This window comes from Phoca vitulina, unplaced genomic scaffold (assembly GCF_004348235.1).
Source record: "Phoca vitulina isolate PV1807 unplaced genomic scaffold, GSC_HSeal_1.0 scaffold23, whole genome shotgun sequence".
Classification (NCBI taxonomy): Eukaryota; Metazoa; Chordata; class Mammalia; order Carnivora; family Phocidae; genus Phoca; species Phoca vitulina.
In genome coordinates, this window is record NW_022589726.1 from 20,048,012 (window position 1) to 20,074,766 (window position 26,755).

At 39.9% G+C, this 26,755-nt stretch overlaps 1 protein-coding gene across 3 annotated transcripts in view; it reads right to left on the bottom strand.

Moving 5' to 3' along the window:
* The window catches only part of ATF1 (activating transcription factor 1), an 84,473-nt gene that overhangs the window by 33,245 nt on the left and 24,473 nt on the right, over positions 1-26,755 (bottom strand). The window contains exon 3 of one of the 3 annotated variants that reach the window (XM_032420454.1): positions 1,052-1,171. The exons of the other annotated variants lie outside the window; for them this stretch is intronic. Coding sequence (XP_032276345.1) covers positions 1,052-1,171 — 120 coding nt within the window. The remainder of the gene's footprint in view (positions 1-1,051; positions 1,172-26,755) is intronic. 3 annotated transcript variants of the gene reach the window in all.

Here is a 26,755-nt window from a genome sequence, read left to right on the forward strand (position 1 = left end):
TCTATAGAAAGCTTTCCCCTAAAGGAATCAGACTTAGATCTTAAGTTTCCAGAGAAATTTGTTTTATATTCTATAATCTCCTTCAAAAACAAGTTCTAGTGTACAACTACTTATTTATATCTTATATTAAATCTGTATCTTTTGGCAAAAAAGGATGAACTGGTCACGACCTATAATAATTAAGAAATAGTAACAGATATTATAATATTTCCTCAAGCATCATGGATACACCAATCTAACCTAAACTTTTAACTATTTTCACTGTCCCTAAATTTACTCCCAAGTCTCCCACTGAACTCAAGAAAATAATTTCTGGAACTAAGAGATTACTTATATATCTAAGATCAAGTATTTCTCTTTAATGAGAGCACTGGCAAGTAAGAGTAAAATCTTCATATAAAAACTCAAAAGTCCATGCAGTAGCCACCTTTCATACAGGAAAACCACATTAGAGACACAGCTGCAGAGCACACAACACTGCCAGATACTTTATAAAGAGCAGGAAAAAATGAGGGATGACCAAAGGCATTCTAAGACTCACGGGAGCCAGGAGATAAAATGGGGAGAAAGAGTAGAAAGAAAAAGAACCCAGGATCGCTTTCCTTTCTACTGCTGTCAGGTGGTAATAAGAAGGTAGACAGATCTAAATAAGAACTTGCCTCTACTATGAGAGAACTCTCTTATTTGACCTCCACAAAGCATAAGGTAGGCACTTTTATTACTTTGCTGACACCAATACCATCGCCCTTGCTTCAGAATTCTCCTTTTCCTGAAAGATACCACTGGGACAAAAAGGTGCTTTCCCTTAAGGAAGTCTCATTTCCCAGCAATAACTTCCCCCCAAATTGTCTTACTTTTTCACTGGGTAGTCTATACATGAAACTAGAAATTCTCAAACTTTTCTATTTGCCTCATTTGTCCTACAGTCTAATTTCTAAGACAATTTTATTATCTTGGTTTATGATACTGTACTATAGCAACTTCAATGTGTCCAAAGACTCAGGGTATAAAAGTCCCCTCTCTCAGCCACTAAGTCTTTGAATTTTTGTACCGTTTGCACGTGTGGTGGGTGAATTACAGAAGACTGAGCTGTCTGGATGACCCCCTGAACCTGTACTTGCTCTCCAGGAAGAGGTATAATTGTCACTGGCGCAGATCCTCTTAATGCCATCTAAGAACAAATAAAAATTCAATTAACAAATATGTATTATACCTATGCACATAAGACAGCTGAGTTCTTAACACTGGAAAACATATTTCAGAGCTTATGATATTTAACCACATCTATTTGATCAAACATTAGGTATCTTCTAGGGGGCAGACGCTATACTAGGGGGTTGACATTACAAACGAATTACACAAACCGACTAAGAGCTATAGCAGGAGAAAAAAAACAGAAAATACTGTACCACGGGAGCAAAGAAAGTGTGCTACTTCATCTGGGTCTCGAAGGATAAACAATTCCCTGAAGGGGCAATATGGGATGGGGGCTGGAAGATTTTAGGCAGAGAATTGACTGTGCAAAAATGTAGAGGCTCTTTAGAACATGTTAATCTGAAGAGACCTGGTTGAAAACCAATCCAGAAATCTAGAGTCAAAAAGTGAGAGAAATACCTACTTTGAGCAGTGTTTTTAAAGAAAAATCAAATATTTAGGGGCACCTGGGTGGCTCAGTTGTTAAGCATCTGCCTTCTGCTCAGGGCATGATCCCAGCATCCTGGGATTGACCCCTGCATCAGGCTCCTGCTCAGCAGGGAGGCTGCTTCTCCCTTTTCCACTCCCTCTGCTTCTGCTCTGTCTCTCTCTCTCTCTCTCTTAAATAAATAAAATCTTAAAAAAAAAAAAATTTTTTTTAAAGAAAAATCAAATATTTAAAAATAAATAATTCAATCATGAGATTATAATTTATTTCTACGGAAATCAGATGGGGTTTCATGGAAATACCATAATAAGATGCTAAACCAGGAAAAGCCCACCCATCATTCTTCAAGGCTCAGCTCAAGTTCTACCTCTTTCAAGAAGCTTTTTTATATGTTAACATTTATCAGTGATCTCTCACCTTCCTGTGGATTACACTGGTTCATACCATTCATTTTGGAGTTAAATAACAAAATAAAATCCAGGGCTGCTTTCTCAGGTCCTGTAAGTCAACTTCCTGACAGTTCCCCTTCTTTCTTTGTTTGCATAAAGCCACCCAAACAATGCCTTATTATTCCCTTCATTGAAGGTTCTTTTCCTCTTCCCAAGATGGGATTAAATTCCAGCCTCATCATCCCCCAGAATGTCCAGGTCATGAAATTTTGTATATAAAATGTTATCCAGGTACTGAGAACTGCAAACTCTCAGGACAAACAACTCCATCACCCATCACACACTGAGAGACATAACCAAATTCTAGTACAGCTTTTATCAGCTTAAGGCCATGTCCGTAGGATGACCCTAGCCCCCTGAAAATGCCTGCCTGAAGAGGCTCAAAGCTGCCAAAAAATTTACTGTTTGTTCCAGCTAAAACCTGACTACAGGTCCCTGATCTCACTTTGCTTAGAGCATTTACTTTAGAAAACTTGCAGTTATAAGTCCCTTCTCTGATCTTTGAGATATAAATCTTCTACAACCCAGAAATGTCTTTTCTCAAGAACCTGGGAGGCATCCCTTTGAAATGTAATCATCAGGAAGAATAGGGCCCTTGTCTCCCAGTCTCTGTGGGACAGCAGAAGTCTAACTTTGATAAACATCAATTAGCAACACAGATGGCCTAATCACACTGACCAACCTCCCAACCTAACATCTTCAGTACTTTTCCTTTAGCACATCCCAGCATTTAAAAAGGTTCCCACCTTTTGTTTCAGTAGCTTTGAACTCAATTTGTGCTACAGTCTCTCTTCCCCACTGCATTCATTAGTCTGAATGAAATTTGTCTTGCTACCTTTAACATATGTCTGGCTCTCTTTCTCTTTGACAGCACCCCAGTAAGGGGATACAAAAATTAGAGTTAAAATAGAATTCACAAATCTAGAGTCCAGCTCTAGAGTCACCATTACACTCAGAAAAAAACAAATGAATGCCCCCTTACCTTTTAGACCCCAACTGAAGCCAATCACTCAACTAATATGGAGAGCTTGTGGTGGGATTAATTTACATTTCTACAAATAAAAGCAATCATTCATCCAGGGTTTCTGGCAATCCTTGCGATTTTGTGCGCACTGTGGGTCTGGCAGGTGGAAAAAAGGCACCAGATTTTGTTTTAGCTATTAGTAATCCCTTTCCCTTATTTTCACTGTTCTAACCTCACAAAATGCTCATTATTCAGGGTCCCAAAGCCTGGTATTTTCCCACCCCCACTCTCAAACTTCGTAATTTAAATCCTGAGATCACTCTGAAAGGAGTAAAAGAAGCTGGTTCTCCAATTTTAACATGAGGTTGAAACACAGTTGACTACCTCCACACATTACGTTTCAGTACTAACCACGTTCTGCAATGGTGGAAGTGTTCTGTATCTGCACAATCCAATATGGTTGTCACTAGCCACATGTGAATACTAAGCATTTGAAATGTGGCTAGTGTGACTGAGGGACTGATTTTCAATTTTACTTAATTTTAAATAATTTAAATTAAAATGGAAATATCCCTCGTGGCTAGTGGCTACCACAATGGACAGTGCAGTTCCAGATCTTAAGAGCTGTAGAACTTGCTAGTACACTATGGCTGCAACCTCAGAACTTATCTTAGGAGAGAGATTAGGAGAAGCAGATAGATCTGGAGCTGCTCTCGTTAAACTGGGAGCTGTTGGATGAACACCCCCTTATTTCCTCTCCCTGGGGTAGACGAACCCGAAGTTCCTCTTATATAAGCAACAAGACAAAAATTAGTACGGTCCTTAGCTACCTAATTCAGGGATCCTTGGACTGTAAACACGGGTGAGGGAGGTCAGACAGCTAGTAGATTGTCATGGGAAAAAAGCCTCTGTTTTGCCAGAGTTTGAATCCAAAGTCTTTTTTTCTTTTTTAAGAGGGAGAGAGAGGGGGGAAAGGCAGAGGGAGAGAGAGAATCTTAAGCAGGTTCCACACCCAGCGCAGAGCCCGACACAGGGCTTGTTCTCATACCCTGAGATCATGACCTGAGCTGAAACCAAGAGTTGGGACACTTAACCGAATGAGCCACCTAGGCACCCAAATTCAGTCTTTTAACTCCAGAAAGGCATACAGGCTTTGGAGACAGATAAGCTTGGGCTGATTTTCATCTAAAGGCACTCACTAACTCTGTGATGCTAAGCAAATTCCTTAACCTCTCAGGACCTCAGTTTCCTCCTTTGTAAACAGAACGAATACTATCTTTTTCACAGTTACAGTGAAGATTAAACAAGTAATAAGGTAAAAACAAAGGGTGGGGGAAAAGGTGAAGAGAAAGAGCCTACATATATGTCTCTTACTTGGATCCTGGCTCAACAAACTGTTGAAAAATGTATGTGTGCACTGTGAGGAAGACGGCAGAGTAGAAGGATCCTGAGCTCATCTGTGCAACTAACTCTGAACATGACCTCAAGACTGGCAGAACAGACCTTCACAGAGAGGAGGCCACCTTGAAAAGGGTAGGAGCAGCAGAGAGGTGGTTGAAAACCAACACCCCTGGGGAGACGAACCACAAACAGGAGAGACACCACAAGCACAGAGAAGCAAGAGGATCATACCCCACACCAGACATCCCATGCACTGGGGACCCACACTGGGAAGACAAGTCTCCACATCTGGCTTTGAAAACCAGTGGGGCTTAACTTTGTGAGCTTTAAAAATTGGTGGGGCTTAGGGTACTTTAGAATCTGGGCTTAACTCTGGGAGAGCTGGAGGGAGATGGGAGATGGGAAATGGGGTGCCCATCATTAAATAATCAGCATAAGTAAGCCTGCCTGAGACACAGCACAGAAGCAGTAGTTTGAAAAGTGCCTGGGGTATATGAGAAGGAGAGAAGTTTATTTACTAAAGGGGCAGGGATCTTTGAGAGACTTCTCCAAGAACAAAAGTGATGGCAGGTGCCATTTCTCTTCCTCTTCCCCAGCCTACAGAGCTGACACTTGCAGGAGCCAGTGCTAACCTTATTATTAGCGCCACGTGCCACACCCCTGTGTTTTTCCAGCAAACATGCCCTATCCATCTGCATACCTCAGAAGACACCCCTCTAAGGCAGCTCATGCCCCACCACACCTTGCAAGCAGCCCCAGCAGAGACCGAAGCTACTCCAAAGTGACTCCTACTCTGGGGAGGGGGGAGATAACCGCACACAGCAGCGTGCACACTTCCAGCAGCAAGCCTTTTAGGTGGCCATGCAGGGAGAAAAATCCTGCCCATCAGTGCGTCCACAACTGTGACAGACAGACAAATTGCAGACATCTGCTCTGATTGCTGACCCACCTACCAACCAAAACCTCTCAGGTGGCCCAGCACAAAGAAAGCCTTTGGTGGGCCTGCAGCTGGGGCAGAGAAACTAAGTGTAGACAGCTAGCAAGACTACTGACCCTGCCTATCTGCAGAGGCCTCAGACAGACCCCTCAACAGTGAACGGACCAAACTCTGTCCAGTGAACCCACAGCAGGAAAAGTGGGTCACTGCAGTCAACTGGGTTGAAGGCAAATGGGCCTCAGCCACAACAGCTGGGTGCACAAAGCCCACATACATAAGAGACACCCTTGGAGCATCTGGTTCTGGTGATAAGGGAGCATTACACTACAGGGCATCACAGGACCTCTTCTACACAAGGCCACTACTTTTAAGACCAGGAGACAGAACAGACCTCTCTAATACATACAAACGAACAAACACTGAGAGTTAGATAAAATGAGGAGACAGAGGAATATATCCCAAATGAAAGAACAGGTGAAGATCACAGCAAAAGAGTTAAAAGAAACAGAGATAAACAATATGCCTGATAAAGAATTTAAAGTAATGATCATAAAGATACTCACTGGATTTTAGTTCATCAAAATAAAGAGAAAAGAATTCCAGCCTAACACTAAAGAAAGCCATCTAACCACAAGGGAAGAGAGCAAGAAGAAAGTAACAGAGAAGGACTACAAAAACAATCGGAAAACAGGGCGCCTGGGTAGCTCAGCTGGTTGAGCGACTGCCTTCAGCTCAGGTCATGATCCTGGGGTCCCAGGATCGAGTCCCACATCGGGCTCCCTGCTCAGCAGGGAGTCTGCTTCTCCCTCTGACCTCCCCTCTCTCATGCTTTCTCTCTCTCAAATAAATAAAATCTTTAAAAAAAAAAAAAAACTGGAAAATAAATAGCAAATGGCAATAAATACATACCTATCAACAATTACTTTAAATGTAAATGGACTTAATGCTCCAATCAAAAGACAGGATGACTGAATGGATTAAAAAAGGGGGGGGGCACGCCTGGGTGGCTCAGTCGTTAGGTGTCTGCCTCCAGCTCGGGTCATGATCCCAGGGTCCTGGGATCGTGCCCCACATCGGGCTCCTTGCTCAGGGGGGAGCCTGCTTCTCCCTCTCCCACTCCCCCTACTTGTGTCTCCTCTCTTGTTGTGTCTCTCTCTGTCCAATAAATAAATAAAATCTTAAAAAAAAAAAAAAAGACCCACCTATATGGTGCCTACAAGAGACTCATTTCAGACTGAAATGAGATGTGCAGACTGAAAGTGAAGGGCTGGAAAACACACCATGCAAACGGAAGGGGGAAAACCAAAAAAAAGCCAGGGTAACAACACTTATATTAGGCAAAATAGACTTTAAAACAAAGACTGTAGCAAGAGACAAAGAAGGGCACTACATAATGATAAAGGGAACAATACAACAAGAGGATATAACAATTGTAAAGATCTATGCACTCAACATAAAAGCACCAAACACATAAAGAGAGAAATTGACAGTAATAAAATAATAGTAGGGGACTTTAACACCCCACTTACATCAATGGATAGATCACCTAAACAGAAAATCAACAAGGAAACTGGCTTTGAATGACACATTCGACGAGGTGGACCTAACAGATATATACAGAACGTTCCAACCAAAAACAGCAGAATACACGTTCTTTTCAGTGCACATGGAACATTCTCCAGGACAGATCACATTTTAGGCCAAAAAAAAAAAAAAAAGTCTCAATAAATTCAGGAAGACATAATAAGCATCTTTACAAACACAACTGTATGAAACTAGAAATCAATTACAAAAAAAAAAAGTCTAAAACACAAACTACATGGAGGCTAAACAGCATGCTACTAAACAATCCATGGCTCAACCAAGGAATTAAAAAAAAAAAATGCGTGGAGATAAATGAAAATGAAAACACAACAGTCCAAATTCTCAGGGATGCAGCAAAAACAATTCTGAGACGTTCATAACAAAACAGGCTTATCTGAAAAAACAAAAAACTCAACAACCTAACCTTAACACGTGAAAGCTAGAAAAAGAACAGAGCCCAAAGCTAGAAGGAGGTAATAAAGATTAGATCAGAAATAAATGAAATAGAGACTTGAAATAAAACAAACAGAAAAGATCAATGAAACCAGGAACTGATTCTTTGAAAAGATAAAACTGATAAACCTTTAGCTGGACTCATCACGACAAAAAAGAGATAGGACTCAAAATCAGAAATGAAGGAAGAGAAATAATCGACACCACAGAAATAGAAAGGATTATAAGAGGGGCGCCAGGGTGGCTCAGTCGTTAAGTGTCTGCCTTCGGCTCAGGTTGTGATCCCAGGGTCCTGGGATCCAGCCCTGCATCGGGCTCCCTGCTCGGCGGGAAGCCTGCTTCTCCTTCTCTCTCTCCCACTCCCCCTGCTTGTGTTCCCTCTCTCGCTGTCTCGCTGTCAAAAAATAAAATCTTAAAAAAAAAAAAAAAAGGATAATAAGAGAATATTATGAAAATATATATGCCAACAAATCAGACAACCTAGAAAGCAGATAAATTCCTAGAAACATAATCTTCCAAAATAATCAGGAACAAATAGTAAATCTGAACAGATGGATTACTACTAATGATATGCAGTCAGTAATAAACTCCCAACAAACAAAATTCAAGGACCACTGGCTTCACAGGTCAATTCTACCAAACATTTAAAGAAGAGTTAACAGGCGCCTGGGTGGCTCAGCTGGTTAAGTGTCTGCCTTCGGCTCAGGTCATGATCCCAGGGTCCTGGGATCGAGCCCCGCATCGGGCTCCCTGCTCAGCAGGAAGCCTGCTTCTCCCTTGCCTGCTGCTCCCCCTGCTTGTGCTCTCCCTCTCCCTCTGTCAAATTAAAAAAAAAATATATATATATATACACACACATATATATCATATATATATATATATGATATATATATATATCACATATATATATATAAAAGAAGAGTTAACACCTATTCTTCTCAAACTATTCCAAAAAAATAAGAGAGGAAGAAAAGCTTCCAATTCACTATGAGGCCAGCATTACCCTGATACCAAACCAGATAAAGACACTACAAAAAAAGACACTACAAAAAAGGACAACTACAGGCCAGTATCTCTGATGAACAAAGATGCAAAAATCCTCAACAAAATACGAGCAAACTGAATTCAACAATACATTAAAAAGAATCATCTACCACAATCAAGTAGGATTTATTCCAGGGATGCAAGGGTGTTCAATATCTGTAAATCAATCAGCATGATACATCACATTAACAAGAGAAAGGATAAAAACCATATTATCATCTCAGCGGATGCCAGTGTATTTGACAAAATACAGTATCTATTCATGCTAAAAACTCTCAACAAAGGGGATTTAGAGGGAACATACCTCAATATGATAAAGGCCACACAGGAAAAACCTACAGCTAACATCATACTGAATACTGAAAAACCGAGCTTTTTCTCTAAGACTGGGAACAAGACAAAGATGTCCACTCTTGCTACTTTTATTCAATATAGTACTGGAAGTCCTAGCCACAGTAATCAGACAAGAAAAAGAAATAAAAGGCATCCAAACTGGTAAGAAAGAAGTAAAAATGGCACTATTTGCAGATGACATGATACCATATTTGGCTAAAGACTCCACTAAAAAACTATTAGAACTGATAAATTCAGTAAAGCTGTAGGATATAAATTAATATACAGAAATCTGTTGCATTGCTATACACTAATGATGAAGTAGCAGAAAGAGGAGAAAACAATCCCATTTACAACTACATCAATAATAATAAAATACTGGGGCACATGTTGGCAGAGCATGCAACTCTTGATCTTGGGGTTGTGGAGATTACTTAAAAAAAAATTTCCCCCCTAAAAAACAACAACTCTGTACCCATTAAACAATAACTTCCTATCCTCCTCCCTCTGGCCCTTTGGTAACCCCTTGGCAACCACTGTTTAAATAAAAAACAAAAAACAAAAAAGCCTAGGAATAAGCTTAAACAAGGTGAAAGACCTATACTCTGAAAACTATAAAACACTGATGAAAGAAACTGAAATGACACAAACAAATGGAAAAATATGCCATGTTTATGGATTGAAAGAATCAATACTGTTAACATTTTCATACTACCTGAAGTAATCTACAGATTCAATGCAATCTCTATCAAAATACCAACAGCATTTACCACAGAACTAGAATAAATAATCCTAAAATTTGTATGGAACCACATGAGACCCCAAACATCCAAACTATCTTGAGAAAGAATAACAAAGTTGAAGTTATCCCAGATTTCAAAATATTACTACAAAGCTGTAGTATTCAAAACAGTATGGTACTGGCACAAAAACAGACACATAGATGAATACAACAGAACAGCCCAGAAATAAACCCATGCTTACATGGCTAATTAACCTACTACAAAGAAAGAATATACAATGGAGAAAAGATAGTTTCTTCAACAAATAGTGCTGAGAAAACAGGACAGCTACACGCAAAAAAAAAAAAAAAAAAGTGAAACTGGACTGCTTTCTTACACTATACATAAAAATAAACTCACAGTGAATTAAATACCTCAATTTGAGACCTGAAGTCATAAAACTCCTAAAAGAAAACCTAGGTAATAATTTTCTTGACATCTGCCTTAGCAACATTTTTCTAGATATGTGTCCTCAGGCAAGGGAAACAAAAGCAAAAATAAACTATTGTGACCACACAAAAATAAAAAGCATTTGCACAGCAAAGGAAATCATCAAGAAAACAAAAAGGCAACCCACTGAATGGGAGATATTTGCAAATACATATTTGATAAGGGTTAATATCCAAAATCTATAAAGAACTTATACAACTCAAAACCACAAATAATCCAAGCAAAAAAATAAGCAGAGGACCTGAATAAGCATTTTTCCAAAGACATACATGTGGCCAACACACACATTAAAAGATGCTCAAAATCACTAATAATCAGAGAAATGCAAATCAAAACCACAATGAGATACCATTTTACCTTGTCAGGTGGCTAGAATCAAAAAGACAAGAAATAACATTGGTGAGGATACGAAGAAAAATGAACCCTCATGCACTGCTGATGGGAATGTAAATTGGTACAGCTACTGTGGAAAACAGTATGGAAGTTCCTCAAAAAATTAAAAAGTAGAAATATTGTGTGATCCAGTAATTCCACTACTGGGTATTTACCCAAAGAAAACAAAGACATTAATTCAAAAAGATATATGCAGCTCTATGTTTATTGCAGCATTATTTACAATAGTGAAGGTATGGAAGCATCCCAAGTGTCCACAGACAGATGAATGGAAAGAGAAGATGTGGTATATATGCACAATGGAATATTATTCAGCCATAAAAAAGAATGAGATCTGCCATTTGTGACAACATGTACGGACCTAGAGAGTATTATGCTAAATGTAGTAAGTCAAACAGAAAGAGAGATAGTAACAAAACAGAGAGACTCTTAAATAAGTCATGGAGATGTTAAGTGCCTCATAGGTAATATAGTCATTAATACTGTAATAACATTGTTTGATGACAGATGGCTACACTTACCATGATAAGCATTTAGTAATGTACAAAACTACTGAATCAGTATGTTGCACATCTGGAACTAAGATAATATTGTATGTTAATTATACTTCAATTTAAAGATTTTTTAACTATGGGTGTGCACACACAATGAATAACAATCAGGGAATAAATAACAGGAAAATTTTAAACACCGAATGGATATTTGGTGATGTTAAGGAATAATTCTTATAGGTGTGATAATAGCACTGTGGTTTTGTTCTTTATTTTTTAAAGATTCATTTATTTATTTGAGAGAGAACGCGCATGTGCACACAGGGAGGGGCAGAGGGAGAGAGAAACTTTAGCAGACTCCTCGCTGAGCGTGGAGGCTGATGTGTAGGGCTCGGTCTCACGACTCTAAGACTGTGACCTGAGCTGAAACCAAGAGTCGGATGCTTAACTGAATGCGCCACCCAGGGGCCCCGTGGTTTTGTTCTTTAAAGGAGTCCTCATAATTTAGGTATGTATTGAAATACTGAAGGCTGAAATGATGATATTTAGGATTTGCTTCAATATAATCCAGTTGGTTATGGGATAGGGAGGGAGAGGACAATAAGTCCTGAGTTAGTAATTGCTGAAACTGGGTGACAGGAGCCATGATGGTTTAACCTAAAAATCTCTTACTTTGAATACATTTGAAATTTTCCACAATAAGTTTTTTGAAAAGTACCCAGCACAACAGTGACCACAGTAGGTTGATCCTGTCTGGCTCTAGAGCCCAGTGCTCTCTTCCAAGACACCCTATCCCTCCTGGTACCAAGCAAAGAGTTTTACAATCTCTCACTCTGTATGTTCTCAGTTTGCTTCCAACATATCAAGTATATTTGTTTTGCTTCTTCATTTCAAAGAAAAAGATGGCACAGACTGTTTTGACATTTGAAATAATGATTTGTTAATTACTACAGTATCAATGGTGGCAAACCCTTAAGTCCAGGGTATCTGCTCAGTTCTTAATGGACTAGAGCCATTAATTCAAAATACAAATGAAAAATAAAGTGAACCAGATATTTACATCTTTTCACCATAATTTTGTGGCTTTAAATTTTTTTCTCTAGTTAGGCGTATGCTGTACTTGCTCCAAAATGTCACTCTTCCTAAGTCTTACAGGATTCAAATGATCCTTGGACAGTTAGGATTTACACCTGGTAAACAGAACTGACTGGATAAAGAATTCACACTCAACTGCATGCTTTCTGGAGAATGCCAAATCCCTGTATCCCCTGTACAATTATCTATTATTAATTTTCTTTAAAGTATCACCTTTGTAAACTCAAATGCACTTAAATAGAAATTTTTTTTTAAAAGATTTTATTTATTTGCCAGAGAGAGAGAGAGCGTGAGAGTACAAGCAGGGGGAGAGGCAGGCTGGGAAGAAGCAGGCTCCCCGCTGAGCAGGGAGCCCGATGTGAGGCTCAATCCCAGGACTCTGGGATCATGACCTGAGTTGAAGGCAGACACTTAAGCAACTGAGCCACCCAGGCATCCCCAAAACTTCTTTCACTCTGAGTAAAAACAAGTACCAGTTGCCATAACTATATGGTAATTATAAAAGTAAATATAATGAAAACAATGTTATTGTTAAATATTGTATTTTTCATTTAAAAACCAAACATAGTAATTTTAAAACGCCTACTAAAGAACTCCTTACCATGGTCTACCTACAAAGCCCTGCAAAGACTGGCTCCTTCCTACTTCTACTTCATCTTAAACCATGTTCTTCTAGTTCTGCCCACAGTGGAGCCTGACAGTTCATTCCTTTTACTTCTTCTGCTCCCTCCCAAGGCCTTGACATAAGATATTCCCCTGACATGCCTAGAAAGGTGTTTCCTTCCTTCCTGCAAAGTTAACACCTATTCCTCTTTCAGATCTCAAATCAAGCATCATTTCCTTAGAGAAGCTGTCCTATTCCCCACAAGCTCAAATCACTATTATATAGGCTCTCATCTATCCTATGTATGATCCTTTGTACTTCTCAGGGTTACACTTCTACATCTGGGTGAATATTTGGTCCGTGTGTTGTCTCTTCCAATAGACAGCAAGTGCTATGAAGAAGAGGAACTTGCCTCTTTTTTGCTCCACACTGTATTCTCAAGCTACAGTCTTAAGCCCACTGGCACATTCGATGCTAACCAACTCAAGTTCTGTGAATTAATTAAATATTTTCTGATTTTGGACATTACAACTTAGTGAAGTTATTACTATACTTTCTTCTGGCTGTATGTTTGACTTTTCGGACTTGAATTCTACACTTCCTCACTTCAGGGCATTTGACTAATATTTTTATTTCCAACCAAGCAATATAAAGGATGGGGTACAAGAAATGGTGCCAACTTTCCCATCTTTCTCATGTCAACATGGCCACGGAGAAATGTCTTCTGCCCTAAGTTTTAGTAGGGCCATTTTCATTGTTGACAATCCATCCTGTCCCAACCAATGCCCTAACTTTCAAATAAGCGATCTGGTATCTTTGAATTCAACACATTAAAATAAAGATGTTCATCCATGCACCATTTAAAGAGATCTGGAGTACCACCAATGGTGGAATGTATACTGTATTTTGAGAAACACTGCACTAGAGAATTGGAATGGGGGTGGGGATGGTTAGATAAGCAAACCTAGGCAACACTGGACTAAGAGTTTTGGATTAAACAAATAACAAGGGGTGCCTGGGTGGCTCGGTCATTAAGCATCTGCCTTCGGCTCGGGTCATGATCCCAGGGTCCTGGGATTGAGTCCCGCATTGGGCTCTCTGCTCAGTGGGAACTGCTTCTCCCTCTCCCACTCTCCCTGCTTGTGTTCCCTCTCTCGCTGTGTCTCTGTCAAATAAATAAATAAAATCTTAAAAAAACAGAACACAGATAACAACACCCAGTGAGTGTCACCTCTGTGCCAGGTGCTGTGCTACACCTTCAAAATAAAGAAGACCACCGACAGATAGTTCCTGCCTTCAAAGTCAATCACAAAGAAACCAATGAAATAGTTTTAAATACACTGTTTCGGTACACATATGCCTCAACATATGGCATTTATTTGTTCTTAAAAGCCTGGCTGGAAAAGCAAAATTTCATACACACACACACACACACACACACACACACCACACACCACACACACACACCCAAAAATATAAGAGAGTAGATGGGGGTATGTGTGGAAAGAGAGAAGATATGCGTGACAAAAGTAGAAGAATAAAATCATCCAGTTTTCTGTCATCTAGAAAATAAGTGCTGGGAAGATAGAAACAAGAAGGCAGGACAAAAAGGATATATTCTTATATCCTTCTGGTTGAAAGCCAATTCTTTATGGGTCTCTTGTATTTCTACATGTCTTCTGAGCAGAGGCAACTTTTGTTCTGGACTATCTTTTCAAGGATGTTTGTATGGTGAATAGCTTTGGAAGACAAGTACGTATTTTCCTTCAGGACAAAGGGCAGATTTGTTTGCTGTCCAGAGTAATAAAGGTAATGTCTCCTCCAGGGCAAAGTTTGGACAGGCGTGCTAGCAGCTTTCTTTAAAAGTCTGGGGTTTTCTTAAGCTTGGAGTCCCCCTCAGCAATGATGCAAACTCTACAGTACTCTGTGCAATTTGGAGGGCAAGGGAGACGAGCAAACATGAAATTCATGCCATTTGCTATACCACGAGTTATAAAGCCCCTTTTCTCTGAACCAGGATTCTCATGTCTTCTGCCAACATCCATGAAACTGAGGCACTCTACCTTATTAGCTTGCAGACAGGGTAAAATTTCTTGACACTTCTCTGTCCTCTGCTTCACTTATATTCTGAAGACTCTAAATTCTAAATTACCAGGGCAAAATCTGAGCTAGGGCAAGAACAAATAGTAAACAGAATTGCTTATCAAGGTAGATTTGAACTGCTCTCAAAGGAGAGGGGACATGAAACGCCAAGGTTTTTTTTTTTTTTTTTTTTTTTTCCCTAGGTAAAGACAGGACACCCCACCCCCCATAAAGCTGGGACTTCCAAGGGCCTCACTGCCCTCAGAGTAAGGTAACAGAAAGAAAGTTGCATGGATATGGGGAAGGGAAGGGCTAAAGCCTCAAACCCTGAAAATGGTTCCCCAGACAGCTGGTAACTAAATTCTTTCTGGAGAAAGGCACTCTCATCCTTGGCCACAGAGAATTCCCATAAGCAATTTTTTAAGATCAACAGACAGCAAAGAATAAAAAATAACCGAGCACACAAAGTACCATGAGCAAGAAGCAAAAACAAGAGACAGCAGAATCAGACACATATTATAAAACAATTATGCTTACTATGTTTAAAGAAGCAGATTATGTTTCAAGATAAGCTTGAAAATATCTTCAGTAAAGACAAAACTACAGTAGACTGGAAAATGAACCAGATATAGCACATTAGACAGAGCTAGAAGGAGAATCCATGCACTGGATGACAGGAAAGAAATTATATGAACTGCAACACAGAGACAGATGCAAAACACATAAAACGTTAAGAGACATGAAGGATAGAGTAAGAAGGACAAAGAGAGCTGTTTAAAGGCAAATGTGAAGAGATACTGGCTGAAAATGTTCTATAACTCATGGTAGACACCAATCCACAGATACAAGAAGCTTAATAACTCCCATGTGGAATAAATAAAAAGAACTCTAGACATAAACACAACTTAACAGAGCTGCAGAACACCCAAAGATAAAGACTTTATAAAAGCCACCAAAGGAAAAAAAAGACCAATTATATTTAAAACAGCAGGAGTCCCCTGACTTCTCAAGGGCAACAGCGAAAGACAGAAGCCAGCACAAAGTTACTTTAAATGTGAAAAAAAAAAAAAGGTAGAATTCTATGCCCAGTGAAAACCCCTTTCAAAAATTATGAGATAGGTATTTTTAACAAACAGTCACCACCATCTGCTGACTTACATCAAATGAAATTCTAAAGCAGTTTTTTTTTTTTTAAGATTCTATTTATTTGACAGAGAGAGGAGCACAAGTAGGCAGAGCAGCAGGCAGAGGCAAAGGGAGAAGCAGACTCCCCGCTGAGTGGGGAGCCCGACGCAGGACTCGATCCCAGAATCCTGGGATCATGACCTGAGCTGAAGGCAGATGCTTAACCGACTGAGCCACCCAGGCACCCTAAAAACAGTAGTTTTCAATCAGGAATAATTTTCACCCCCAGGGACATTTGGGGTTGTCAAAATGTGGGGTGCTGCTGACATCTAGTAGACAGAGGCCAGGAATGCTGCTAACCATCTCACAATGCACAGTCCCCCACAACTAAAAACTATCCAGCCCCAAGTATGTATAGTGCTAAAGTTTTTATAAAGCATATATTTAGGTTAAAAAAAAAAAGTAATTGGGGTGCCTGGGTGGTTCAGTCGTTAAGCCTCTGCCTTCGGCTCAGGTCATGATCCCAGGGTCCTGGGATCGAGCCCCACACCGGGTTCCCCGCTCCGCGGGAAGCCTGCTTTTCCCTCTCCCACTCCCCCTGCTTGTGTTCCCTCTCTCACTGTGTCTCTCTCTGTCAAATAAATAAATAAAATCTTTATAAAAAAGTAATCTCAAATGAAATTTTAGACATGTATGAAGGAATGAAGAGCAAAGATAGTGATAAATATGTGGGGAAAAAATCAAATAATTTGACTGCATGAAATAATTATGATGTTTTATGGGATTAAAAGAGAAAAAGATAAAATTAAGTCCTAACAATGGTAGTAAGTTAGAAAGAGGATAAACGAAAATAAGTGTTCTAAGGTTACTGGATTATCTGAGAGTCAAGTATTAACTTTAGACTATACTAAGTAGATATGCTGTAATTAAGATAATCACTAAAAAAGTGGTAATCAAGTCTATGTGCAGTCCAACTGATACAAGTAATGAGACAGAATGAGAAGAAATGATTCAAAAGAAGACAAGAAGGGAAAGAAAAAGAAACATGAAACATGTGGGTCAAAAAGCACAAAGAAAGGTGGTAGGTCTAAACTTATATGTATCAGTAATTATGTTAAATGTACATGGACCAAAGTTCTGTTAAAAATCTAGGAGACTACAGGGGTACCTGGGTGGCTCAGTCAGTTAAGTGTCTGCCTTTGGCTAAGGTCATGATCCCAGAGATCTGGGCTCAAGCCCCGAGCTGGGCTCCCTGCTCAGCGGGGAGCCTGCTTCTCCCTCTCCCCCCAACCCACTCATGCTCCCTCTCGCTATCTCTGTCTCTCTCTCTCAAATTAATAAATAAAATCCTAAAAAAAAAATCTAGGAGACTACAATGGCATTACTTTTCAGCCATAAAAAAGAAGGCAATTTTGTCATCTGTGACTACATGGATGGACCTTTATGGCATTATGCTAAGTGAAATTAAGTCAGAGAAAGACAAATAACCTATGATCTCACTTATATGTGGAATCTAAAAGAAACAAACAAAAAACCTAAACTCACACAGAGAACAGACTGGTTGTTGCCAGAGTTGGCGGGTGGGAATAAGTGAAATGGTGAATGTGGTGTAAAAAAAAAAAGGTACAAACTTCCAGTTATAAAATAAATAAGTCATGGGGATATAATGTATAGCATAATGACTATAATAAATAATACTGTATTGCATATTTGAAAGTTGCTGAGAGTAAATCTTAAAAATCCTCCTCACAAGAAAAAAAAATGTAACTATTATGGTGATGAATGTTAACAAGACTTACTGTGATGATCATTTTGCAGTGTATACAAATACTGAATCATGTTGTACACCTGAAACTAATGTAATGTTGTTATATCTCAAAAAAACAAAACACCAAACCCAACCAAACCAAAACCACAATGAAATACTGCTACATATTCACTAGATGGTTATAACTTAAAGAAACAAGAAACTCAAAATACCAATTTGGGCACTTAGGTGGATCAATGGTTCTCATACACTTTTTTTTTAAGATTTATTTATTTATTTGAGAGAGAGAGCATGCACATGTGGGGGTGGGGTGGGGAAGCACAGAGGGAGAGAGAGAACCTCAAGCAGACTCCCTGCTGAGCACAGAGCCCAAAGCGGGGCTCCACTCCACGACCCTGAGATCATGACCTGAGCTGAAATCAAGAGTAGGACACAACCAACTGAGCCACCCTGGCGCGCTCCAGTTCTCATACACTTCTGATGGTGTTAAAAACTGGCACAAGATTGTAAAACTGTTGGCAGTATCTTCATAACTAAATATTTGCATACCTTATGACAATTATGTGCAGCATAGACATATATAAGAACATTCATTAAGCACAATTCACAATATCTAACAACTGGGGGGGTAGGGAGGAATGGGGAGTCCAGGAGACTAGATTTAAAAAAAAATCTAGGGCGCCTGGGTGGCTCAGTTGGTTAAGCGACTGCCTTCGGCTCAGGTCATGATCCTGGAGTCCCGGGATCGAGTCCCACATCGGGCTCCCTGCTCAGCAGGGAGTCTGCTTCTCCCTCTGACCCTCCCCCCTCTCATGTGCTCTCTCTCTCCTCTCATCCTCTCTCAAATAAATAAATAAAATCTTTAAAAAAAAAAAAAAAAAAAAACCTTACATCTTTAAAAAAAAAAAAATCTAGCTATAGAATTGTTAACAAGAGATACATTTAAAATATAAGGACACAGAAAATTTGAAAGTGAAAGCACAGGAAAAAAGATGCCATTAAGATACTACCAAATTAAAGCCAAATAGTATCATATTAGACTTTAATACTTTAGAAAGTATTTCTAGAAATAAAGACACAAATAAAAGGGACAATTCTCCTGGAATATTCAGTAATTTAAAAACCTACAATCAAGTGCCTTCTTAGTGCAGTAGGCAGTGCGTCAGTCTCATAACCTGAAGGTCCTAAAAACCTACAGTCACATAATAACATGGCCTTGTAACATACACTCAATCACGCACCAAAAATTGAAGGACCACTGGAAGAAATCAGCCCACAATTATATTGGAAGATTAATACATTTCTCTCAGCCATAGAACAAGCAGACAAAAAGTGATAAAGATACAGAAGATTTTTTTTAAAGATAGATTTATTTATTTGTCAGAGAGAGGGGGAGAGAGAGAGAGCAAGCGAGCACAAGCAGGGGGAGTGGCAGGTAGAAGGAGAAGCAGGCTGAGCAAGGAGCCCGATTCAGGACTCGATCCCAGCACCCTGGGATCATGACCTGAGCGGAAGGCAGACGTTTAACCAACTGAGCCACCCAGGTGTCCCAAGATACAGAAGATTTAAATAACAAAATCAACTTGACCTAATGTACAGAGCTCTGCATTCAACAATCACAGAATATACTTTCTTTTCAAGCATGCACTAAACATTTTTAAAAATTTACCATAGATTCTATGAGAGCAAAGTTGTACTGCGAATTAGTTCTTGGTTTATTAATTTTGGGACCAAAATTATACACATTCTTCTACTTCATGGGAAGAGACATTAAAGAACCACAAAACTGGGGCATCTGGGTAGCTCAGTCACTTAAGCATCCAACTCTTGATTTCGGCACAGGTCATGATCTCACGGTCATGGGATTGAGCCCCGTGTCGGGCTCTGACCTTAGTGTGGAGTCTGCTTGAGATTCTCTCTCTCCCTCTCCCTCTGCCCCTACCCCCACTTGTGCACTCTCTCTCTCTCAAAATAAATACAATCTTAAAAAAAAGAACCACAAAATTGCTTCTCAGGTAAAATACTCAAAATTGTATCATTATTTAGAAAAAAGCACTGAATATGAAAAATCTTGAGATACAAACTCAATATTTTTTTTATTTTTTTTATTTTTTTTTTTTTAAGATTTTTTATTTATTTATTTGAGAGAGAGAGAATGAGAGAGAGCACATGAGAGGGGTTAGGGTCAGAGAGAGAAGCAGACTCCCCGCTGAGCAGGGAGCCCGATGCGGGACTCGATCCAGGGACTCCAGGATCATGACCTGAGCCGAAGGCAGTCGCTTAACCAACTGAGCCACCCAGGCGCCCCAAACTCAATATTTTTTAATGAACACACCAAAGGTGGGAGTCTTAACCTTAAGGACAGAAACTTGCTGATCAGATCACAGTGCCTCTGAACGGCTGTAGGTGATATAAATGTGGTAAACTTTCTTCTCTAAGGCCCAATTGTTCTTAGTCCTATTATCACAAAGCCTCTTCTATGAACAGAATGCTACTGTGTGTACTCATATTTCCTTTGAAGAAACTCACATATAATCAAGACCTCGTGGGTTTCCAACATCCACACATTTTCGGTAAACTCACCAACTCTTAACACATTATGATACTGTTTTGCTAGTACCACACTTCAGTTGTAGATGAGAATATTCATTCTGTATTTGGGAGAATATTCACCTCTTATCACAGATTGTTAAGATGAGACCTCTCTTGTCAAGTTCCTCCACATACATTAAACTTAAGTTACGAACCCGTCTGCTCTAGTAGTTCAGACATATTAATTCACATAATTTGGGGCTGTTATCTAACATTTTTATGGGCCAACTCCAGAATATTATAACACTACAGACACAATTATTATTATAAGATGATGTATCTAGGGGCGCCTGGGTGGCTCAGTCGTTAAACGTCTGCCTTTGGCTCAGGTCATGATCCCAGGGTCCTGGGATCAAACCCCACATCGGGCTCCCTGCTCAGCGGGAAGCTTGCTTCTCCCTCTCCCACTCCCCCTGCTTGTGTTCCCTCTCTCGCTGTCAAATAAATAAATCTTAAAAAAAAAAAGATGATGTATCTAAATTATCCTAAAATGTCTACTATGGGCAAAATTTCATTACAGCATGATACTTGCAAATCATATCTACTCTCACGTCCCTCTGAAGAAATTAGATATTCCTTATAAATATATTTTCTCATACTTTCCCAAGCTAAGAGTCATTCCATTCAATAAAATAATTCATTTCAGCTGTCTGCAAAATAAACAGATGAGAACATCTGAGCTGTTTATAACTCTTAATCTGCTTTCAAAATGAAAGATCTTTTCTTTTTTTTTTTTTTTTTTTTTAAAGATTTTATTTATTTATTTGAGAGAGAGAGAGAATGAGAGAGAGCACATGAGAGGGGGGAGGGTCAGAGGGAGAAGCAGACTCCCTGCTGAGCAGGGAGCCCGATGCGGGACTCGATCCAGGGACTCCAGGATCATGACCTGAGCCGAAGGCAGTCGCTTAACCAACTGAGCCACCCAGGCGCCCAAAATGAAAGATCTTTTCAAGCATCCATGGAATATTCAAAATACCATATCCTAGATAATAAAAAAAAACTTCAACAAATTTAAAAGAATTGTAATCACACAGAATATGTTTTCTGACCATAATGGAATCAAACTAGAAATCAATAAAAGTACAACAGAACATCATTTAACACATGGACACTAAACAACACACTCCTAATTAAGCAACTGTCAGAGGAAATCTGAAAAGAAATTTAAAATATACACAGAAGTGAATGAAAATGAAAATACAACATATTAAAATTGTGGGAAGCATCTACAACAGTGTTGAGAGTGAAATATATAGCATTAAATATTTTCAATAACAAAGAGAAAAGACCTCAAATCCATAATATAAGTTCTGGGGGCAACTGGCTGGTTCAGTCAGAAGAATATGTGACTCTTGATCTCAGGGTTGGGAATTCAAGCCCCACGTTGGGCACAGAAATTACTAAACAACAACAACAACAAACACAAAACAAACTTAAAAAATGTAAGTTCCTCACTAAAGAAACTAGAAAAAGAAAGTAGAAAAAGATGAACAAAATAAACTCAAAGTGAGCAGAAGGAAGAGAATAATAAAGATGGCAGAAATCAATAAACTGAAAACAGGAAAACAGAGAAAATCAATAAAACAAAAAGCTAGTTCTTTGGGTTGGGAGTGGTGGTCAATAAAATTTATAAACCCTGGCAAGACTGACAAAGATTAAAAATAAAAGACAAATCACCAACATGAATAAGGAAACAGGATATCATTATAAACCTGTGAAAATTAATTAAAGAAAACCTTACTAAACTGGAGTGGGAGTCCAGATTTTGGGGGGGGGGGTGTACTACTCACTCAATGTCAATTATAGGAAGCATTATCAATTACAGGCTCCAACAGGAAAAGATGTACACTGCATTTCCTAGAAGAAACTATCCCTGCATCTCAGCTAATGAGAAACAATCATTACCCTGAACTCATGCTTTTGTCCAACGAACTTTCTTTCAAAACAACCCCTTCCAATTTCCTCCTTCTTCTCCATAAACAATGTTCCTCTCCTGTGTTTGTGGGCTGTGTCTATGGTTTTGCCACAACTTGCATGTCTCAAATTGCAATTTTCTGTTATTCCCAAATAAACTCACCTTTGCTGATAAAATAACTGTTTTAAGATTAATTTTTTAAAAATATTTATTTTAGAGAGAGAGAGGGAGAATGTAGGCGAGCGGGGGGGGGGGGGGGTAGAACAGCAAGCAGACTCCCTGCTGAGCAGAGCACAGAGCCCAACACTGGGCTCGATCTCCCGACCCTGAGATCATGACCTAAGCTGAAATCAAGAGTAAGATGCCCAACTGACTGAGCCACCCAGGCACCCCTAAGGTTAATTTTTAACATCATTTGGTAATGAGAAGTGAGGTCAGGGGAAGATCCCCAATAACTCTAAGTCTGGTAAGCAAACAGGCAGCCAGGAGCCACAGAGCTAACTGAGCTCACTACTTTCTTACTCACCCTGGAGTTCGAAGGTAAATTTCCCCCCTATAGTCACTCTGCTCTCTATGTTTGTGCTCTCCAGGCTTTCTTGAGGATCTGCTTTAAGGCTCTGTCTTTTCTGAGAATACTCATTTGGCCTTCAGTCCAACTCCTTTTTAGAACCAGACTGTTCCTATTGAACCGTACTAACCTTCAGTCCGATTCCTTGGAAACTGGGCTGTTCCTACTTCAGTGTGTTGGCCTTTGGTCTGATTCCTTTTGGAACCAGGCTGTTCCTGTTGAAACTGTGCTGTTTAGGAATTTGTTTTTTTGCTCTAGAAAACAAAGAAAACCCTAAAAATGGGATCCCAGTCATCAAAATGCTTTGAGGGCCCCCCTACTGGGACCCTGGCCTGATTTTATATTTAATTTTTTATTAAAATAAAAAAAATAAAATAAAAAGCCACTGGGTAGGGGCGCCTGGGTGGCTCAGTCGTTAAGCGTCTGCCTTCGGCTCAGGTCATGATCCCAGGGTCCTGGGATCGAGCCCCACATCGGGCTCCCTGCTCCGCGGGAAGCCTGCTTCTCTCTCTCTCCCACTCCTCCTGCTTGTGTTCCCTCTCTCGCTGTGTCTCTCTCTGTCAAATAAATAAATAAAATCTTTAAAAAAAAAAAAAAAAAAAAAAAGCCACTGGGTGGCTCAGATGGTTAAGTGTCTGCCTTTTGCTCAGGTCGTGATCCTGGGGTCCTGAGATTGAGCCCCACATCGGGCTCCTGGCTTGGCGGGGAGACCGCTTCTCCCTCTCCCTCTGCTATTCCCCGTGCTTGTGCTCTCTCGCTCTGTCAAATAAATAAATAAAATCTTTTTAAAAAGTTTTTAAGTTTTATTGATTTATAGGTAATCTCTACACCCAACATGGGGCTTGAACTCACAACTCTGAGATCAAGAGTTACATACTCTTCCAACTGAGCCAGCCAGCTGCACCGCCCCCCCAATCTTATATTTAAATACTCTAGTCCCTTCCTCGTGCACGTTTCTAGTAAATAGACCAATTTAATCAAAAGTAGCTTAGAACCTCAAGTGGACATTATGGGTAACTTCCAATCTTTCCAAACTTACTTTTCTCAAAACTGAATTGAATAGCTAAGGCTCTAAAATTGTGGAAACTGAATGGGATGTTTTGATTCATATTTTGAGGCTTCCAAATGTTATCAGGAATCTAAAACTGCCTCTCCACAAAATAGAATTTCTAGACTGAGGCAAACCTTTAAAGAAAGACAAAAAAGGCTTCTGAGGCCTCTGTTCCCCCCTCCCTTGTCTTCTATGCCTCAGGACTGCAGCAGCCAGAGCTCAGGCCTCACTTCAGCACCATCCACCATCCTGACCTCTTCTCTGTGTCCCCTGCTCCCCCATGCTAACCATTTCACCAAACTTCCTTTATTCCCTGAACCTCTCCCCACTCCCTCTTCCTCTGAGCCTATCAGAGCCTATCAGAACCTGTCCCTTTAAAATTATCTTTTGAGGGCGCCTGGGTGGCTCAGTTGGTTAAGCGACTGCCTTCAGCTCAGGTCATGATCCTGGAGTCCCGGGATCGAGTCCCACATCGGGCTCCCTGCTCGGCGGGGAGTCTGCTTCTCCCTCTGACCCTCCCCCCTCTCATGTGCTCTCTCTCTCCTCTCATCCTCTCTCAAATAAATAAATAAAATTTAAAAAAAAATAAAAAAATAAAAAATAAAATAAAATTATCTTTTGAGGATCCAAATCAACCTCAAATTTCTTAGGTTCCCTGGACTAAGGCCAAATTGAGAGTCATAGTTAGAGTTTGCTAAAGTGACAAAGGATTACCCCCATAACAGCTTTGCTGAAGAATTTAATAAAGTTATTCAAATTCATAGTTTCTCAGATTTTTATTAATTAGTCCTCATGCTTGTTGGTGAGGGCCAGGCTGAACAGTGCATGAAGCCAGCCTGATGGGAATATCCTGAAGGGGATTTAGAGAAAGAAAGCTCTAACTTTTGGCAGGATGCTAGAACACTCACTATAACTCTCCACTAAGCAACTATAGTAGCTTTTCCTAAGCCTCTTGATTCAAACAAAATTCAGGCTTGCACACAAAAGCCTAATGAACCTGTTTATGACCATTGCAATCAACTCCAAACTGTCTTAAAAAAATTCTGGTCCTCCTTTACATGTTGACTCTGCCTAGGTAGCATTTAACTATGTTTAGTAATGGGCTGAACCAGTTTTTCCAGGATGGGAAACTATGCCCACTCCAGATTTAGTTTAAATTTAGCAAACCAGCTTGCTAGTATCCCAGAGGAGTCACCTAAAATAAAGACTGCTAAAATTCTCAACTTTTAACTCTGGCAAATGAAGAATGCTCATCAAAGGATGCTATTATTGCAAAGGGCCAGGACATTGGAAAAAAGACTATTACCAGCTTAAGTGCTCCAGGAACTTCAGCCATCTAGTCAGCCTAACCAGTGTCCTCCTAATTCCCAATGACAGAGCTCCAAGAAACTACGAGGCTCTTCCCAATCCTCCCTCCTAACTGGTTTGGGAATGAATCTCTTTCGGTCCTTATTGACACGGGAGCTACACTCTTGGCTGTACTGCTATAAAGCAGCCCCTGTCTCAGAGTACTAAAACAACTCAAATAGTGGAGTCTCTAATGAACCTCAACAGGTTCCTGCCTTTGAACCTATTCCCTTTTGTTTAGGCCGTTTGAGAGATACCCATCCTTTTTCTCCCTTAGTTCCTCTACCCCTATTCGTTTATCAGGCTGAGATTTCTTAGAAAAATATCATGTGGGAATTTCTCCCAAAAGGGGGAAATAATTCTAGAATTTGACAGCAGTAATCAAGATAGCTAACCAGGGGATTAAATTACCCTTGACATCTTTTATTTGCTCTTTCTCTGATGGCACTATAGTGGAGTCTGGGGACACTGGTCATTTGTTCCTATTGGATCAACTACTTTCCTCCTTATGAACAAAATCTTCAACTGTTATTGGCAGCATCCACAGTACACCTCCCAACAATATTCAGATCCCTCAAAACCTCGCCCCAGAATGAATCAATACCCTATAATAAAGAAACCCTTCAAGGCATCAAGCTCATAATAGAAGATTACAAAGCTACAAAGCTCAGGGCCTCAACATCCCCTGTGCTAGTGCCTGTGATACCCTGATTTTGCCATGAGAAAACCCAATGGCTAAAGATAAAGGTTCGTCCAGGACCTGTGGAAAATAAATATCATCATTATCCCTTGGCACCCTGTTGTTCCTAACTCCCATATGCTACTGACATCCATTCCCACCGAAAGCAAATTATTCACGCTAATTGATCTATTTGGTGAATTTTTTAGTATTCCAGTTAATAAGGGTAGCCTTTTTTTCTTTCACTTGGGAAAAGCAGGCATACACTGGGACAGTAATGCCCCAGAGTTACGCACAGTCCTCTGACTTTTCACAATCCTTAAAATCTGATTTGGATGATATAAAGTTTTCTGCAGGCTCTGCTTTGTCACAATATGGAGATGGTTAGCTTCTCTGCTGCTCTTCTCCAACCTCTTCACAGGAGACAGCATCACCTGTTAAAACTTCTAGATGTAAAGGGACATAAAGCCTCAAAAAAAAACCCTGCACTTTGCTCAAATTCAGATTCGATACATAGGGCACCTGATCTTGGAACAAGGTCCACATTTGGATCTAGGAAGGTTTCGTGGCATCCTGAACTGTCCAAAACCTAAAACTACACACCAATTACAAGGTTTTCTTGGACTGGCTGGCTACCACTGAAACTGGATTCCAAACTTATTTTCTATGGCTCAATCTCTTTATGCTTTACTAAAAAATGACAAACCTGCTGCTTTTTATTTAAAAGATCAGGAGGATATAGCTTTTGAGATTTTAACAGGTTTTTAAAAAAAGATTTACTTATTTATTTGAAAGAGAGAGAGAGCACGCACTCAAGGGGAGGGGGGCAGAAGGAGAAGGAGAGAATCCGAAGCAGACTCTGCACTGAGTGTGGAGCCCAATGTGGGGCTTGATCTCATGACCCTGAGATCACAATCCAAGCCGAAACCAAGAGTGAGACGTTCAACTGACTGTGCCACCCAGGCACCCCAGCTTTTGAAACTTTAAAGAAAAGCCTAATAAAGCC